The sequence below is a fragment of the Salarias fasciatus genome, chromosome 15, assembly GCF_902148845.1.
Source record: "Salarias fasciatus chromosome 15, fSalaFa1.1, whole genome shotgun sequence".
In the NCBI taxonomy this organism is placed as follows: Eukaryota; Metazoa; Chordata; class Actinopteri; order Blenniiformes; family Blenniidae; genus Salarias; species Salarias fasciatus.
The window spans coordinates 11822028-11838327 of record NC_043759.1 but is presented as its reverse complement, the minus strand read 5'-3'; the positions used below and the strand labels follow the sequence as shown (position 1 = coordinate 11838327).

At 43.6% G+C, this 16300-nt stretch overlaps 1 protein-coding gene across 6 annotated transcripts in view; it reads left to right on the top strand.

The window, feature by feature from the left end:
- utrn (utrophin) overlaps positions 1-16300 on the top strand; it is a 186967-nt gene that overhangs the window by 122849 nt on the left and 47818 nt on the right. For all 6 annotated transcript variants that reach the window (XM_030110917.1, XM_030110918.1, XM_030110916.1 and 3 more), the window contains 5 exons: positions 1389-1518; positions 4082-4350; positions 5651-5797; positions 9938-10016; positions 11286-11346. In XM_030110917.1, coding sequence (XP_029966777.1) covers positions 1389-1518; positions 4082-4350; positions 5651-5797; positions 9938-10016; positions 11286-11346 — 686 coding nt within the window. The remainder of the gene's footprint in view (positions 1-1388; positions 1519-4081; positions 4351-5650; positions 5798-9937; positions 10017-11285; positions 11347-16300) is intronic.

The following is a 16300-nucleotide window of genomic DNA, read 5'->3' as shown; positions in this document are numbered from 1 at the left end:
ACTGTTACATGCCATGCTCACTCCCTCTCTGTGCTTTTTTTTTTTTTAAACGCCTGCTGTGAGGCTGACTGTTTGACATGAGGTTAAAAGCATTTTTCAAATTGCTTTGTGAACTTTTAATATCTGAATTTACTGAACGGCCTGGAGTGTGGGTGAATGGCTGTGTGTATGCATGTGTGGTAAATTATCTGTCACCGTGAGAGCAGGATACGTGGTGTTTATTGGACAAGTGAGCAGTTTTGGTTGATTTTTGCTGTCTGGTGTCTCCTATAATCGCATTAACACCACGGTGACTCAGCCCTTGTTTCCAAAGCATCTCATCCTCCCAGTATGTGGGCTTGGTTTAGTTATTTATAAGACAAAAAATGTATCCAGCAAACTACTGCAAAAAACAGGTTTTTTTTAAATATAGGAAGCACACAGTAAGTCATGTTGGTTGTGCTATTTTGAAAATAACACTGTGTTTTAGGATAATAATCAATAATGTAAAGGCAGCCTTCAACAGAGTGGATAAAATCAGTTTAAAGAATGGTGAAGTATGTGATTTGGGTCAATTTTACATCACTTTGCAACTGATTTTTTTTTGTTGTATGAATGCTATTTAATGTTCTATCCTCCCATCGATAAATGCATTCCACACGAAGGGTTAAATGTGAACTCCTGCAGGGTCACACTTGGCTCTCTGCGCCACTCATTTCATTTCACACAGAGCTCAAGGAAAGGCCAGTTTTGACCTTGTAATCTCGCCTGCCTTCAATCGCTGCTCGGTTGTCAGAGCTCTCACTTCAGCCGACACTCCCGTCGCGGCTGATCTCTCGCCCGCTCTCGCTCACCTCCCGCTTTACCCTCTTAATTGGCAAAAAAAAAAAAAAAAAAAAAAAAAAAAACCCGGCTGAGAAACTGTTTTGTTGTGCAGCAATCACCATATTGACCCGTCAAGCCGAACACAAACATCTGCGCCCGTTCTTCGGCCGTATGAGCGCACGTGTATGATGTGTGAATTAATCATCAAGTGCTGCTTTCATAATATAATGAAAGTCGTAGTTGATTTGAACCCCAGTGGTTAATTAGTAGATATTTCTGAGGCCGTTTGCTGGATGCAACACGTCAGGTTCATTCGGAGTTCAAGGCTGCAGACAAGAGCAGAGTGAGACGTGTATACCTGCAGAGGAAAAGCTTTAATTACATCTCTGCTAATAGACCACAAAAAAAAAAAAAACACTCGTGTGCGTCTCATTTAGATAAGTTTTTCTATCTGAAATCATTGAAAGCAACAATGTGATCTAAATTGTGATTTGTTTCCAAGTTATAATTACTTGACGGTGACAGAAGTGCACTTTTCGATAAGACGAAGCTGTGGATGGTAATCGGAGCGTCTCCTCCTGCAGGCGCTGCGGTCGGAGCTGAAGGAGCGGGAGCACCTGGTGGTCAGCACCCTGGACCAGGCCCGGATGTTCCTGGCCGACCAGCCCATCGAAGGTCCCGGAGAGCCGCGCAAGAACCTGCAGCCCAAGACTGGTACGTTCCACGTCAGCGAACACCGTCTGTCTGCCTGTCTGCTGGAACTCAACCAAAAAAATTTAAAAAAACCCCAGCATTTAGAGAATGTTGCTTCTGCTTTCGTGGCACCACTTTGGTCGGCAAACCACTTTTCACGCCTTTTTTTTTGCCTCTCGTTTGAGCAATTTATAGCAATGTCAGAGCTTATATTTAGCCCTGTAGTAGGAGAGTAACTCTCACTGTATTTCAGTTTCAAGTCAGAAAATATCATCATCATTGTACCTTCAGGGGTGAAACCCTGCCGGTCCTGTATTCTTCACTCTGGCAAAAAAAAAACAACAACTTTTATTTGGTGTTGGTGCATTTCAGATTCCATCTGACATTTAATATTACAGTCGAGCTCTCCGGCTCATCCTCTCCTCACGTCTCGGTGTGCTTTTTAATTTCTGCCACGCGCGCCCGTCATGTTATGCGCGGTTATTGGCAGCCGTCAGGAGGAACTTGGCTTTCAGCGTCTTCCTCCAATGACACCTCGTCAAGTCGTGCTGGGAGTTCACTGTCTGAACTTGCCATCGATGGACATGACACCTGAGCCTTGAAAGCTCACTTTCCCATTTCTTTAGATGCAAAACTTATGTATGTTATATTTCATATATTTTTTAGTTCTTATATAAGTTTTTCTTCTTTCAACGCACACGCACACTTCGACACTATGCAGAAATGCCAGATAGCACAAAGCAAGTCAGCCTTCATCTCTAATTCTCTCTCACACATTCACACACCAGCTAAAATAGTTGGAAACTGCTAAAAAGGAAATAGAAAGACTCAGTGGTGAAGTAGCAAAGAAAGTTAACAATTTTAACAAAGAAAACTAAATAAAGTGTCTAACGTGGCGAAAATAACTAAGGCAGTTTAAACCACTACAAAAGGTAAAAAAGGAAAGAAATAGTTAAAAAGGTCTCAAAAAATGGCGAAACCATGTCAGAAATGTTTTTTTAATCCCCACCTGCAGAGCTCTGGAGCCTTCACAGCGAGCCCCTCTGGTCATTTGGCTTCAAACCAAACCTGCGGACTCGTTTTGTCCAGTTCTTGTGCAAAGCGCCCCCGAAACGCCGATCATTCAACCGCGAGCACGAGGCGATCCGGATCTGTAAAAGGAGCGGCGAATCTCCCGCCTGCCTCCGCTGGATGCGGCAGGGAAGCATTAAGTCAGCACATTTCCCCTCAAACTAAAAACCCTACTGTGTAAATAATTAAAGCAACCCAAAGGGCCGTGTAGGGGTGTGGCGAGACTACAGAGTGGAGACCGACAGGCATGTATCCTGTGATCTTTGATGCCGATATCAAAGCCCCATCTCTTTGTGTAAATAGATTAAAAACCTTAAAGTGACGCTGCGATAAAGCCTCCACTCGCAGCGTCTCGCGGTGTCTCCGGCTGCCGTTGTTTTCTAAATGTAACTCTCGCCGCCGTGCGCGTCCATCACAGTCTTCATTACTGTGAGTCAGCGTGAAGCGCCGCCCGCAGCCCATTTCTCCTCGTGCGAGGAGGTGAAATGCCGGGAGAGAGATTGCAGCAGTGCAACAGGTGAAGACAGTAATTCAGCCGCTACCCCGGAGACGAGACCTTAGAACTAATAAAGGCTGCTCATCTTTCTTCATGGTTAGAATGGGTATTAGGGGAGCTTTTTACAGGAGGTTTTTTTTTTCTCTCTCTTATTTTTCTTTTTTTTTTTTTTCTTCTCTCTTCCCTTATAACTGCATCCTCCAGTTTTTCACCGTTATGGTATGTCCTCACCTTCTCTGTCTTTCACAGTGCCTCGACTCTCAATAACTCAACCTTTTTTCTTTTTTTTTTTTTTTTTTTTTTTGGGGCACTTTCATTACACATTGACTGCCTTCACCCTCATCTCCAGTCTATTTTTTTTTTCCTGTCGTATTTCATTGTTTTCTTTTTTATTTTTCAGTCCCTGTCCTTAGCTTTTTGACTTGCCTGGGAAATAGGTGGAAATTCACATAAAAGATACAAAACTCTCAACAAGGATGTTTTCAGTACTTAACATGTTCCGAAACACAATTCCGTTCAGACATCCTCAAACCATGGAAGATAGAGAAATAATGAAGCACAGCTTGAAGTGTTTTGAAATCATGTATTTTTGTACAGTCTGAGTGAAAAATAACAGATTTTTTAGAAAAAAATGACAGAGTTGCACAAATAAGTCTATTCTAGTGGCAAGGTGTTTGATTAAAGCTGGTTTTACTCTCCAAGAGAAACAGACGTGAAAAACCAGTTTGACTTCTCTCTCTGAACTGTTCTTTAATACATTTGTTACTATGGAAATTATGCTTATTAAGCTGTTAAGGGATATGAAATAAATATCAGCTGAATGTATGAATTTTAATGTGATTACATGCATTATAACAATTGTAAGCTTTCAGAGGAAAGCTTGTTTGGAATCCTTAGAAACATCTTGGACTTTGCAGCTTCACCATTGTACAAATATATAAACTATTAAAGTTATGATCGCGGTCGATTCTCTTTCCTCATCATCATCATCATCTTCTTTCTTCTGTTTTCCTCCAGACCTCACCCCCGAGGAGAAGGCCCGCGGCTTGGCTCGGGCCATCCGCAAGCAGACGGGCGAGGTGAGGGAGCGCTGGGAGCGTCTGAAAGGCCACGTGGGCGGCTGGCAGAATCAGGTGGAGCGAGCCTTGGAGCGGCTCCAGGAGCTGCAGAGCTCCATGGACCAGCTTGACTTGCGGCTGACTCGAGCGGAGGAGGCCAAGGCTACCTGGCAGCCGGTGGGCGACCTGCTGATCGACTCTCTCCAGGACCACATCGACAGGACCACGGTGAGTCGGACGGGAACCACAGTTTGCGCACCATTGCTGAAACACCTCAGACTTCTACATTAAGAGTCAAGAGTTACATGACCCACTGGGTTTTATGTCTCTCTAATGTACCGTATTACTCCAAATATGAGACTGTGTATTTTTTGTATTCCCTTGGGAATAAGTTTGAAAAAAATAGCATTTTTTTAATATTCAGCTGCTTAAGTTCTGCATAGCAACAGCACAGCAGCTGAGAATGGAGATGAACATGCTGGATGTGATCTGCAGACTTTAGGCTCGCTCAATCAAACATCAGATGCCCTTTAAAAGCTTTAAAATGCCGCATTTCAAACACTGTGGATGGCGGCGAGGATGATGCATTGGAGGAGCAGACGCAACAGTAGCATGAGAACGACCGTCGTCTGAGGGAGCAAGCGAAGCCTCTCTGTGATCTCTGCAAGGAATGGACAGAAGACACTGCGTAGGACGATTCTACAGAAAGGAAAACGTGCAAAGTTAAACAATAAGCCAGAACTTGATGTCCATGTAAACGTGTTCATGAGGGCGCTTCAGGTGAATTGTCATATATTCTTTCCGCATTCCTCTCAGCAGTTGTTTTTCAAACAAAATGCTCCTTGAAGTGATGACGAACACGGTTCAATAATTCCGCCTTGTTTGTTTGCCAAATGCTGCTCATCAGTTTTTTTTTTTTTCCTTTCTTTTTCTTTTTCTTGAGACCTGGCTGACTAACTGGCAACACATTCAGCTAACAAGCGAAAAAACTGACAAATAAAGGAGACAGAAAAACTGTGACAATTAAAAATTTGAGTCAGGATTCACAAGTTGCAGGAGGAAGCGCAAGTGTTGCGCCTCAGATTTTAATGATCGTGTCCCAGTGGTGTGTACACTCAGCCCAATTACATTTCCTAATATTCGTGTCATTCAGGGCCCCACTTTAGATAAAAAGCTCTAATAATAGTTTCCATTGCAGCCACAGACGCACACTTGTCCTTCCAAATGGGACACATGCTGCACAGAGTCAATTTGATGCTGACAGTCATGGAGGAGACTTTAAATGTAAAATATGGCACAAATAAACCCGTTTTAAAATGTCATTTATCTCCATTTAGAGACTATTAGGTCAAACAAGGAAAAGATAAACAGCTATTACAATGGAAAAACGTGAGTCAAGATAATTGGCACTTTGCGACAAGAACGCGATTTTATGAAGCTCGGATGTTGTAATTAAACAATTTGTTGGGCTAATGTTTCGGTTGTAATTTCATTACATGGTTTCAGTAATGTCAACCCCTCTGCGCAGGCCTTCAGGGACGAGGTGGCCCCGTTACGTCAGGACGTCCGGCTCGTCAACGAGCTCTCCGCCGAGCTGACGCCGCTGGACATCCAGCTGTCGTCCACCGCCTCGCGACAACTGGACCAGCTCAACATGAGATGGAAGCTCCTGCAGGTACCGTCACGCCTTCTGAGTCCCTGCAAATGGTCTTTCATGCTTTCTCTGTTCTTTTCCTTCACTGTTTTGACCACTGTTGCTATATTCGGTGTTTCAGTTCTGATCTCTGCTGTGGTTCTCTTTCTGGCAGCATGTATTCCTATTTGTTCTCTCTGTCTTCTTCTTGTGTGTCTTTCTGAGTTTCCCTGTCTGTGCTTTTTTTTTGTCATCTGAACTCACCGGGGACTGAGATTTGTCCCTCTACCTGTGTAGCTTTTTTCATTTCGGCGCCGCACCGTGTTCAGTGCAACACTTTGTCACCGCACATCAATGGACGCGACTCTCGCAGCGCGTCAGCCGCGTTCTCCGCTCTCTCGCAGCGCCCGATAGTCTTGGTCTGAATTCACTGAGTGTTTCTCAGAGCGGGGCATGTCTGAGCCCTGAAGGGGGAAGTTGTGGAGAAGTCTCCTCACAAGTTTTCACATGAAAGGCAATGAGCACGGGGGGCTGGCTGTGAATTAGAAAGCGAAATCCTCTCTGTCTGAGTCTGTGCGAGCGGGAGAGCATATCGTGTCACAATTTTAAATCAGTCGGTTGTAAGAAATCCCTTCAGACATGTTTCAGTCAGTTGTCTAGTTTTCCATTTCACAGTGTCTCTTTATCGGGGAAGGCTCAAACCTAACATTTAGACTTGGTACTGTTTCTGCTGTCGTCTTTTCTCTTTCCGCTCACAGAAGATGCAAGAATAGCTTGAAGAAATATGCGATTCAGATACCTTGTATAAAATCAATAGAGCGGTATAGTCAGGGATGTTGTGTCAAATGAGGTCTGGCCCTCATCACTGACTGAATACAAAGTCTGAAAAGCGGCAGAACAGCAGCAGGATCCACAAAGTAACAACCAAACAAGAGCGACTGGAGCAGCAGGAAAGGCTGGAGGAAGGTAGAAAAAGTCTCACAATAAGTTACGGGGTTGAACTTCACAGAGAAGTCAGAGGTAAGAAGACAGATTCACCAGTGTTCAGACAAACGAAGAAGATTTAATGAAGTTGCGGTGCTGTGTTGAGTGTAAATGAAAACAAAATGCACTTATTTGCAAATCTCATAAACTCTATCCATAATAAAACATAAATAAATAATGAGTGAGGAGATCAGGTACAGACATTTTGGAAGAAAAAGGTTAGATTTGCTAATTATTGCATATTTTCATTTACACGTCGACTTAATTCGATGTATTTTTTCGCCCTCATTGTTTCACGAACCTTTACACAATTCCATTGTGTTTCCTATTACTCTAGACGCAAGACAAGAATAGCAATAGTGGAATAAATGAGGGAATCAATCACAGACAGAATGATACACAGAGGTTGTGACACCGACTGGAAGCATGAAAGACTGACAGACGAGACTTCCCATGATGCCCTCAGCCTGATGGGCTCCAGATGAAGGCTGCTCCGACTCTGATGTCTTCCTTTTCTCACAGTAAAATCTACTGAATTTCCCTTTTGTGCTCTGGCACACTATTGTTGCTGTTGAGAAATTAGTCGAGAAGACAAAAGACACTGAAAAGCAGAGAATAGGAGTGATGTGAAGAGAAGAATGAAATCCTGGAAAATAAAGCTGAAGTCATCTGTTTTTAAGTGTGGCACAGCTGCAGAGCAAAAACAGGCTTTCTGTGCTAATTTGTAGCCTTTTGATATTTCCTGTGTGCTGTGAGGACACACACCAACACTCCTTTTTCTTTTCCTTTTTTTTCTCCAGAATAGTCACTGTGTGAGAGGCGGCCAGTGTTTCCGTGGGCTGCACTTTTTTTTCATGTCTTTGTTGTCGGCTCCCTTAATTTCAGAGAGGCAGCGGCGGCGGCGGCGGCTTCGCTAATAAGCTCAGACTCGGTGGCGTGAGGATTTGTTTGTCATTTGCAGACAGCTATCATCACCCTTGCTGTGGGACAGTGAGCGAAATGGCCATTAGTGTCTGAAAAGAAGCAGGGCTGGCGGCCTTTCTGTCCGTATGTTCTCGTCTCCGTGTGGCTATGTGCGACGTTCACACTGCCGGCCTCTCTGTGCGAAAGCACGTGTTACAAACCGCCAGAGCCGTCCTGTTAGTTCGACTGATGAAGCAAAACAGCCCCGCAGTCACACAGAGCAGGCCACAGGTGCGCCGCCTGAGAGGTCGATCAGCGGCTTTCAGACGAGAGCGTCTGTGTGATTCATAGCTCAGATAACTCTATGAAGCTCTGAGTTAAACACTTTTAAAAGCATGTTTCTCTTTTGTTGGTTTTGGTACTTACCTAGAATTAAATGTTAAACTGATTAAAAGACACTTTCTAATTCATTTTTTTCCCCCAATTTCTGTTTTTTTTACATCACTTTCAACATGTTTCTTGTTTTTTCCACTCGACTCTGTTATTTCTGGACCAACTGATTTCACTCGGCAGTGCAGAATGTTCTGTTTCCGCACACCTAGGCACAACTCAACATATTCCACTGATTCGGCTGTTTATCCGTTCACACTCCATTACTGCCTGTTATTCTCAGCTCAACGTGAACGCAACAATAATGCTATTGTACGAATACACTTATTCATTATATATTTGTGTCTCTACATGATAACCGCTGCAGACCTCAGCCAGTATTTCAGTTCAGCGTGCGAATGTGATGCTTTCAACACCTTGTGGGTGTTTCTTCAGATCTGAAACACATTCAGTGAGATGTCGAGATGAAATATTACATGAACAAGCAAGGTTATGTGTCCATGCAACATCTGAGGAGTTGTTCAAATATGGCAATTTATGCAGTTCGCTTTGTCTGCCTTAAGATAATTTTCATCTGTTTTGCTCATTTTGGTCACTCATAGAAGTGAGTATAGATTAGTAGATATATAGGCCCACTGAGAGCAGCTGTGTTTTAGACACTGTGACAGTAACAGACAGGCAGGAGGCTTGACCAGAGGAGGCAGAGCTGAGGATGTTGAGGATTTCACTGAGTGATCAAAACAGGCCGAATGATGGAAGGATGATTACAGGGACAGCTCATGGTGGACAGTTTGGTGGGAAATCGAGACAAACTCGGTCGAGGTGTTTTGGTTGTATATGCAGGAGGGATGATAGTGGAGAAGAGGAAGGCCGGTGAGGGGGCGACGGTGAGGATGCAGTCGGGGATGACATGCTGACGGGTTGGTGTCAGGATGCAGAGGGTGTGTGGAGAAAATGATTTGGTGCTTCAACCCCTAAGGGTGAAATGCTGAAGGGAGTAGAGGCAGATACATACTCAACAAGAACAGAAATAACAAGAAGAAGAAATTATTTCTGGTCAGGACATTTCATACTTCTCGAGAAACTCAAGAGCTGCATTCCCGTGAGGAGACGAAAAGAGTGTGAAGTGGCGTGATTATTTTTTTCTGCATCCCAGCTACATTTCAGAAGGCGAACACTTTCCCTACTTTCAAGATTTACTTTTAAAACTTACCGAGCTTCCAGTCAGGGCTGGTTCAGCCCGTTTTCTAGTGATGCCGCTCTAGGTTTAGACTGCTGGGAGACTTACACTGTACTACGCTTCTCTTCAATCCTCTCTCACGCTCCGTATAGTTATATTTCACCATTTCATCTCATTGACATGCTCTCTCTCTCTCCCTGTACCTTCGATCTCTGATGGTTGGAAGTTCGTGATCTGAGCTAGTTAAACCCCGTCAAGGCTCCAGGGAGCAGATTGTTGCTGAATTGTTGTGTTTTCCTCTGTAAAAGACCCTTGAGATGATTGTGTTGTCATTGTCACAATAAACTGTATTTGCTCTGAAATCTCTGTAAAGGTTTGAACTTATACAAACACAGATAAGCTGGAAGGGCATGCGACTGATATCAGCTAATTTAAACTTCAATATGGTTTCCAAACAGTGCTAAATGTCACAGCACACATGAATATTAGCTGCAGAATTACCCACAGTGTTTTGTGGTTGTGTACCTTGTTGAGAAAAAAAAAAGTTTCTTTGGGTTTTACAGAAAATCCACTTCTGACCTAATTGCAATGAAATTGAATTTATCCCAAGCATGACGCCAGGGCCAGTCACTGTAAAGTCTCTATAGCCATAGCTCTCTGGGCCACAGCTGACAGCTCTTTGTGTGTATGTGTGTGTGTGTTGTGTGTGTGTGGTCATCGTACAGGTGGCGGTGGATGAAAGGCTGAAACTCCTTCAGGAAGCTCACCGGGACTTCGGCCCCTCCTCCCAACATTTCCTCTCCAGTGAGTACAGAGCCAATTACCTCTCCCCGCAAATGAGAATTTTTGGATGACTTGGTTTGTTTCACCCTCAGTCTCACTGTTTCACCTCCTCAGCTTTTCCCCCTGCTCTCGTCTTCTTGTCCTCTCCGCTTCGCAGCCGCGCGCGCTCGGCGGTTGTGTGCACAGTTTGCAGGCGAGGCACTTTACTCTTGAATAATGCAAGGTTTAATTACAGCTCTCCACTGGCTCCCCCCTCTTTCCCCCTCTTTAGAGTGGTCATTAGCAGAACAGAGAGCATTAGACACAAAGCCGAAGAGAAAAGACGAATGCCGGAGTATGAAGCTGAAGTCTTCCTGCTCCTTCCCTTTTTTTTTCCCCTGTCTTTTCTCCTTTTCAATAATCACGCGGCCGTTAGCGTTCCCGTCACTCCACCTGGCTGTGAGATCCCCGGTGTTGGAATCCAGAGCAACTCCGGTCACCCCCTCCGTGACGCTCTTAGACATGAATTTCCAAAGCGAGCCCCGCTGAGAGCCTGGAAATGACACGAGACAAAACACCGCCCCGCTTTCATCTCTTGGCTTTACGACACTATCTCCTTCATCACACATTGGCTCTCATTACACTAGTAGCTTAATATTCCCTCAGGGATCAATAAAGTACTGCGTTCTTATCGTGTCCCCTCCATCTAGTGTATCTCCCAATCTTGCTTAATCTCTTTCTCTTACTGTCTTTTCATCTCTCTATCTGAGTGTAGGACTGTGTCAAGGAGGAGGGGAAGTGGGAGGGTGATAAATCAAACAACATTTCCGCCTCTTATTGCTCTTGAGAGCTTCTCAAGTCTCTTATTTGGCTGGTTTTTAAAACTGTACCAGCTTGTCATTTTCAGGAGTTTTCCTAGTCTGTCTCTATTTATTGCCTTCTTCCCTATCCACAAATATTAAATCTGTGTGTATGCAAACCTCCCCCATTTATTTATTTCCCTTGTTTCTTTTTTTTTTTTTTTACAAGCCTATTGTTCTATTGTTCCCATCCTCCCTCTTCTTATTGTAAAAAGTGTCCATGTACATTTTGTCCACCAATTTCATGCTCCATAACAGTCTTCCTCTTTTCGTGTGGGGGGGTTCGCTATTATGGAAGAGTTAGAGGCAAGACTTACTTCAAGTCAGGCTCCAAACTCTAAATGGATTACGATGCTGCACAGTGCAATTGTGTTTTTTGATTTTAACTGCTTGACTTATTGTATTATCTGTCCCATCTCTTCTTTATCTCTGTCTCTGTCTCTGTCTGCAGCGTCTGTACAGCTCCCCTGGCAACGTGCAGTTTCTCAGAATAAGGTTCCTTATTACATCAAGTAAGTGTTGAGAAATGGCCTCAGTCGCCCACGGCGTTCCTCCTGAAACTGTGTGCATCTGTTTGCATGCGTGTGTTAAGTTTGTTTTTGCTGATTTTCATCATGCAGAGGTAAATTATACAATGCAGAGAAATCTGTTATAATTCTACACCTTTGTTTTAAAGGTCGGAGCATAATTTTTTTTTCTTTTTTTTTTAAGAAATCTAAGGTTCTGATTTACTTATGTATAGGTAAAATCTTATTGATCCTATCGGTCTAGTGCATACTAAGTATTTTAAGTCTGCCATGAAAACAGTCGGCATTCTGAAAAGGTCTGAAAATGCACATCTTTGTATGTAGCTCATGGTCAAATGGGCCTGAAGTCGTTGGTAGATAGAGACAAGTCTTCAGTCCATCACAGGACAAACGCAGACACACAAACACTCACACGCGCCATTTCAGTCCCCAATTATCCCGAAATGCGCTGGCCACAGGAAGCCCATGCATGCACATGGCTCGATAAAAGCGATTTAGAAGATGGACGGATAGATGATGTTTTCAGCTTATAGATTTGAAACTATCTTGTTCTTGTAGTTATAGCCAACTGTGTACCGATGATGTTGACATTGTTGTATTTGATTGTGCTTTTTTAAAGAAAATGCTCCTATCTGACTGTGAAAGAGCCCATTATCTCAAAGATTGTCTGGTGGACAGTCAAAGTCTTCGATTTTCCTCCACGTTACAGTTCCAGCTTCGAGTGACCTCTTATATATTATACATCATCCATGATGGTTCCATTGTTCCGTGCATCTCCCCTGCCCGCACATAATTTATTTCCCTTCCAATTAGGCTCTTCTTTCTGCAAACGCTACCCCAGTCTATAAATTACCATTCAGACTGTTTCACCTGCGCATTCCTCATTTGGTTCAACATTAACGCCTTTTCTTGAATAGATAATACCTGGCTGGATCCCAGGCCGGCTTCCCACGTGCTGCTTGCAGGGACTATAATGGCTTTAGCTTGATGGCTTGCTTCCCAATTTAATTTGAGCCAAATCAGGCCAAGCAGAGGCTTTTCATTTAAACAAGCTGAGAGTAGATCTGTGTTTTAGCACCTGAGACAGTTTTCCTGCTGCTCTGGAAGTTTAGAAGTTTGAAGGAGCTCATTATCCAAAAAACAGGTAACGATATGTCAGTAAACTGCTGCCTAAGCGAGCCTGAATCCACCCTTACATTTGACTGGCACGAAAAAAAGTATCTGTGGGTAACATTTCCAGCGATCATTTCTCACTTGTGCAATCATTTCTTGTCTTTTCATTCCTGTTAGGATACTGCCGCTGCCTCACTTTGTTATTCAGGATGAGAAAATGGCTGTAGTTTCTCAGGGCTGCCCTCCTAAATCATCTTGTGCCCCGACTCCAAATGTCACTGCCTCAGTTAAAATTGTCAAATGGCCATTTGGAAAAAAAAAAAAAAAAAGAAAGAAAGAAAGAACTGGGTGCAGTGTCCACTGTATAGTCCACAGTGAAGCCTTCAGCTGTAAAGATTTACAGACCTAATTTTGCCTCAGTGCTGTTAAAAGTATTCAAAAAGACACAAAACTGAATGAATTGAGCCAGCGTGCTGCCGTTTTACATTCAGTATATTTAACATCCACTAAAAAAACACAAGTAAATACATTTTCATTAAACACATTAGATCATGTGCTTTCTTGCATTCTTCCATTGGAAAAAAAATCTCCTCAGTAACGTCAAGCCAAACACTGGGAGAGAAATAGGATTTTGACAGAGAGCGAGATGGTGAGGGACACCTGTGCTGTGTTTTGGCCTGCAGCTTGGCACTGAGGAGGAATCGGAGATGAAAGCCAGACAGTCGATGACTCCAAGGACGGTCTTATAACTTTCGAGTCGACAGCAGCCTGCGTTGGCAGATGTGCCCAGCCTGTGAACCTGCTTGGGTCTTCTCACATAAACAAAAAATAAAAAAAGCATGTACACAAGGGTGTTTCTGCAGAAATGTACACATTCAGTGAAACGAGTGGTGATGCACAGAGTCTTATTGGCAGGGAAAAGCTTGCACAAGCCCAAAGATGCAGATGAACTCCAAAGATGCTCACCACACGGACAGTCGGACCCATTGTGAGCACACACCATATGTTCTGGTGATTCCTCTGGGGTTGGCTGGACCAATTTTTTCCTTTCCAAAGCAGCTCTCATATTAACCCAGAATCAGCTCTCAGAAATAGGGAAGAGAGGAAAAAAAAAATAAATTCTTCCTCAACTTTTTCATTTTGAAGTGCTGATACTGTGCGGTACACTTTCCCCGCAAATACCAATGCAGACGTGCACGCGCTCATGAAAACCCACTTAATTTGCTGTTTGAACTGAAGTCTAAATCCATCTCCAGGACTAATCACAGGTCGCTTTCAGAGCTGTGATATCCTCGGAGCTCCCGCATCAGTCTTTGACACATTCATTTCCCCAAACTCCTCCTCGCCTCCTCTCCCATTTCATCTTGTACTCTGCCTCTTTCCTGCTGGCTGACAAAGGCCTCCTGATTAAAACCGGTGCTTTGTCCACCCCCTGCAGCGAGGGTTTCCTCCGACATATTGGGAGAAACGAAATGGCTTCACGCAAGTTCTGCGCTTGCCGCCCCGTGCTGGCAATCCCATATGATGTTCCATTTCACGCGTTCGGGCGCTTCTGGTGGTTGCGCTCTCGCAGCCAGAGGGGCTTACTGAAAGGAAACATGGCAAAACTGCATCTCTGCAACGATTAGAGGGAGTTTCTCCACGTTTCCGGGCTCCTCTGGTTTTGCTGTCTGCTTGCCATTGTTGTCGTTTGAAGACATTTGGCTCTGTGAAACGGGCTGTGTGGTTGTATCTTGCCGGAAAGACAGCCGTTCTGTTCATGGGTGGACAACATGCTCCTCAGGACGCCGGGTTTCAGGAGTTTTAATGGGAAGCCCAGACTGTTTGAACTGCAATTCAAAGGCAGAATGTTGCTATTATCAAGAAGGCTGGTGCTTTTTTTTTTTTTCCTTTTGAGAGCCAAAAAAAGAAGCAGAGGTGGGGAAGTGAAAGGCAGAAGATGTCAGCTGGTGAATGGAGCCACTTATCACCTGTCACAGACACACCACGATAAGCCCGGCTTGCTGTGAACAGTCAAAGTAAAAAAAAATCCAGAATTTTTTTTTTCTCTCTTGCTTATTCAAATATCTCAGATATTCTTTCTGGTTATTCACATGCACTAGTAATCATTCACCTGTAGACGTTTCGTGATTCACAGTGGTTTTCTGGGTATGTGTAAGTTTTCACCCAATATGCCACAAACAACATTCTGTGGCGCTGTTGAGTTTTTCTGCAATGTGAATAATGGATGTATGTGTTTGATCATGTCTCAGACCAATACAATGATTTAAATAAAATTCTGGAAGACATCTTGTCTCTGGATATAATGAGGCCAAGAAGTAATGTCTGCTTCTCTGCACAAATTGTTCATTAAGCGTGATCTGTTTGGCATTTAAATCACAAATACCTAGAGTCAGCCTATGCTACCATCCCCAAAAAAGCTCGTATTGTTTAATGCCTTGAACACCGCCATTAAAAATTCACACTGCTGCTGGGAAAGTTAAGTGATCCCCTCAGGCTAATCGGAGCCCGGAGTCAGCGAATGTGAAGTTAAATCAATGAAATAAACCAGATGTAGAGCTAAGTTGATTAATAAACACTTAAACCGTTTTTTATTCATAAGAAGCATCTGTTGATGCGATCAACTCCTTGCAAAAACAAGATTTCCAAGAAATTTTGGTGAATGATGATTGCTTTTGCACGAGACATGAAGGGATTTCTGATCCATTTTGTGTCAGTCAGTGACAGCTAGTGCACTGGCTACTCTCAGTAGAAGTCCACACCTTTCAGAACCAACTTCAAGAGATTCAGGAACAGAATGTGAAAAGCAAGATTAGGAGCTGAAGGCTCAAAGTAAGCTTTGCCGATCGTAAACATCTATTGATGGAAGGTACGGACATTGAACAGTGAACAATCAGGAAGTAGTGTAGACAAAGTAGTGCAGGCCTGACAAATGTCAGTATGTTGGCGCAGCACTGCAGAAAAGATGCTTTGGGCGGTGATGAAGTTACAGTTAAACTGTTGGAGATGAGCACCATGCATGGCGTATTAAGGATTTCGCACAGCAACATGGGAATATCTCTCCTACAATGAAGCACGGTGGAGTGGGCATCATGGTTCGGGGCTGCGTCGCCGCCTCGGGGCCTGGACCGCTCGCTGTTATAGAGCGGAAAAAGAATATCCATTCAAAATGGCCTGCAGGATAACGTCACAGTGGCTATCTGCCAGTGGAAGTCCATTAAAAGTTGGGTGATGCTGTAGCACGATGACCTGAAACATGGAAGTAAATCTGCTACGCGAATCCTCTGAGTTCAGCCATGAATCTTGCAACCGTGCTGTAAAATGAGAACATGGCTGAGGCGCCATGACGCTGTAAGAAATAATGGATATTTATGCAACTTTGAACCCTTTGAGGGATGTTACTGGACTTAAAGAAAACTAGGAAATGTGAAAGTTTTTGCTCAATTTTTGCCAAAGTATTCTGTTGGAGGAACACTTAGTTTTGTTAATTTCCTGTTTTTCTATTATTATTACACAGATATTTAGTGTGCTTATAGACCAGAGTGGTTGCAGTTAATTTCAGAGTCGCAGAGAGAGAGTGAGTAATTAGCAGAACCACTTTAACCTTCAGTGAGACTCTGAGCCGTCGGAAACGGCAGTGCGACTCGGAAAACGTCAAAAAAAGCAATTATTTCTGATAAGCTATATTGTTATTGTGGTGATCTGTTAGTCTAAGAGGGTCAGACCATTCTACTCTGCCAAATAACTTTAGCAACTTTGCTTGCTTGGTCAGACAGAAATCTCATAAAAACATCTTGTAAAAAGGTTATTTTCTCCCTCGCAGTAC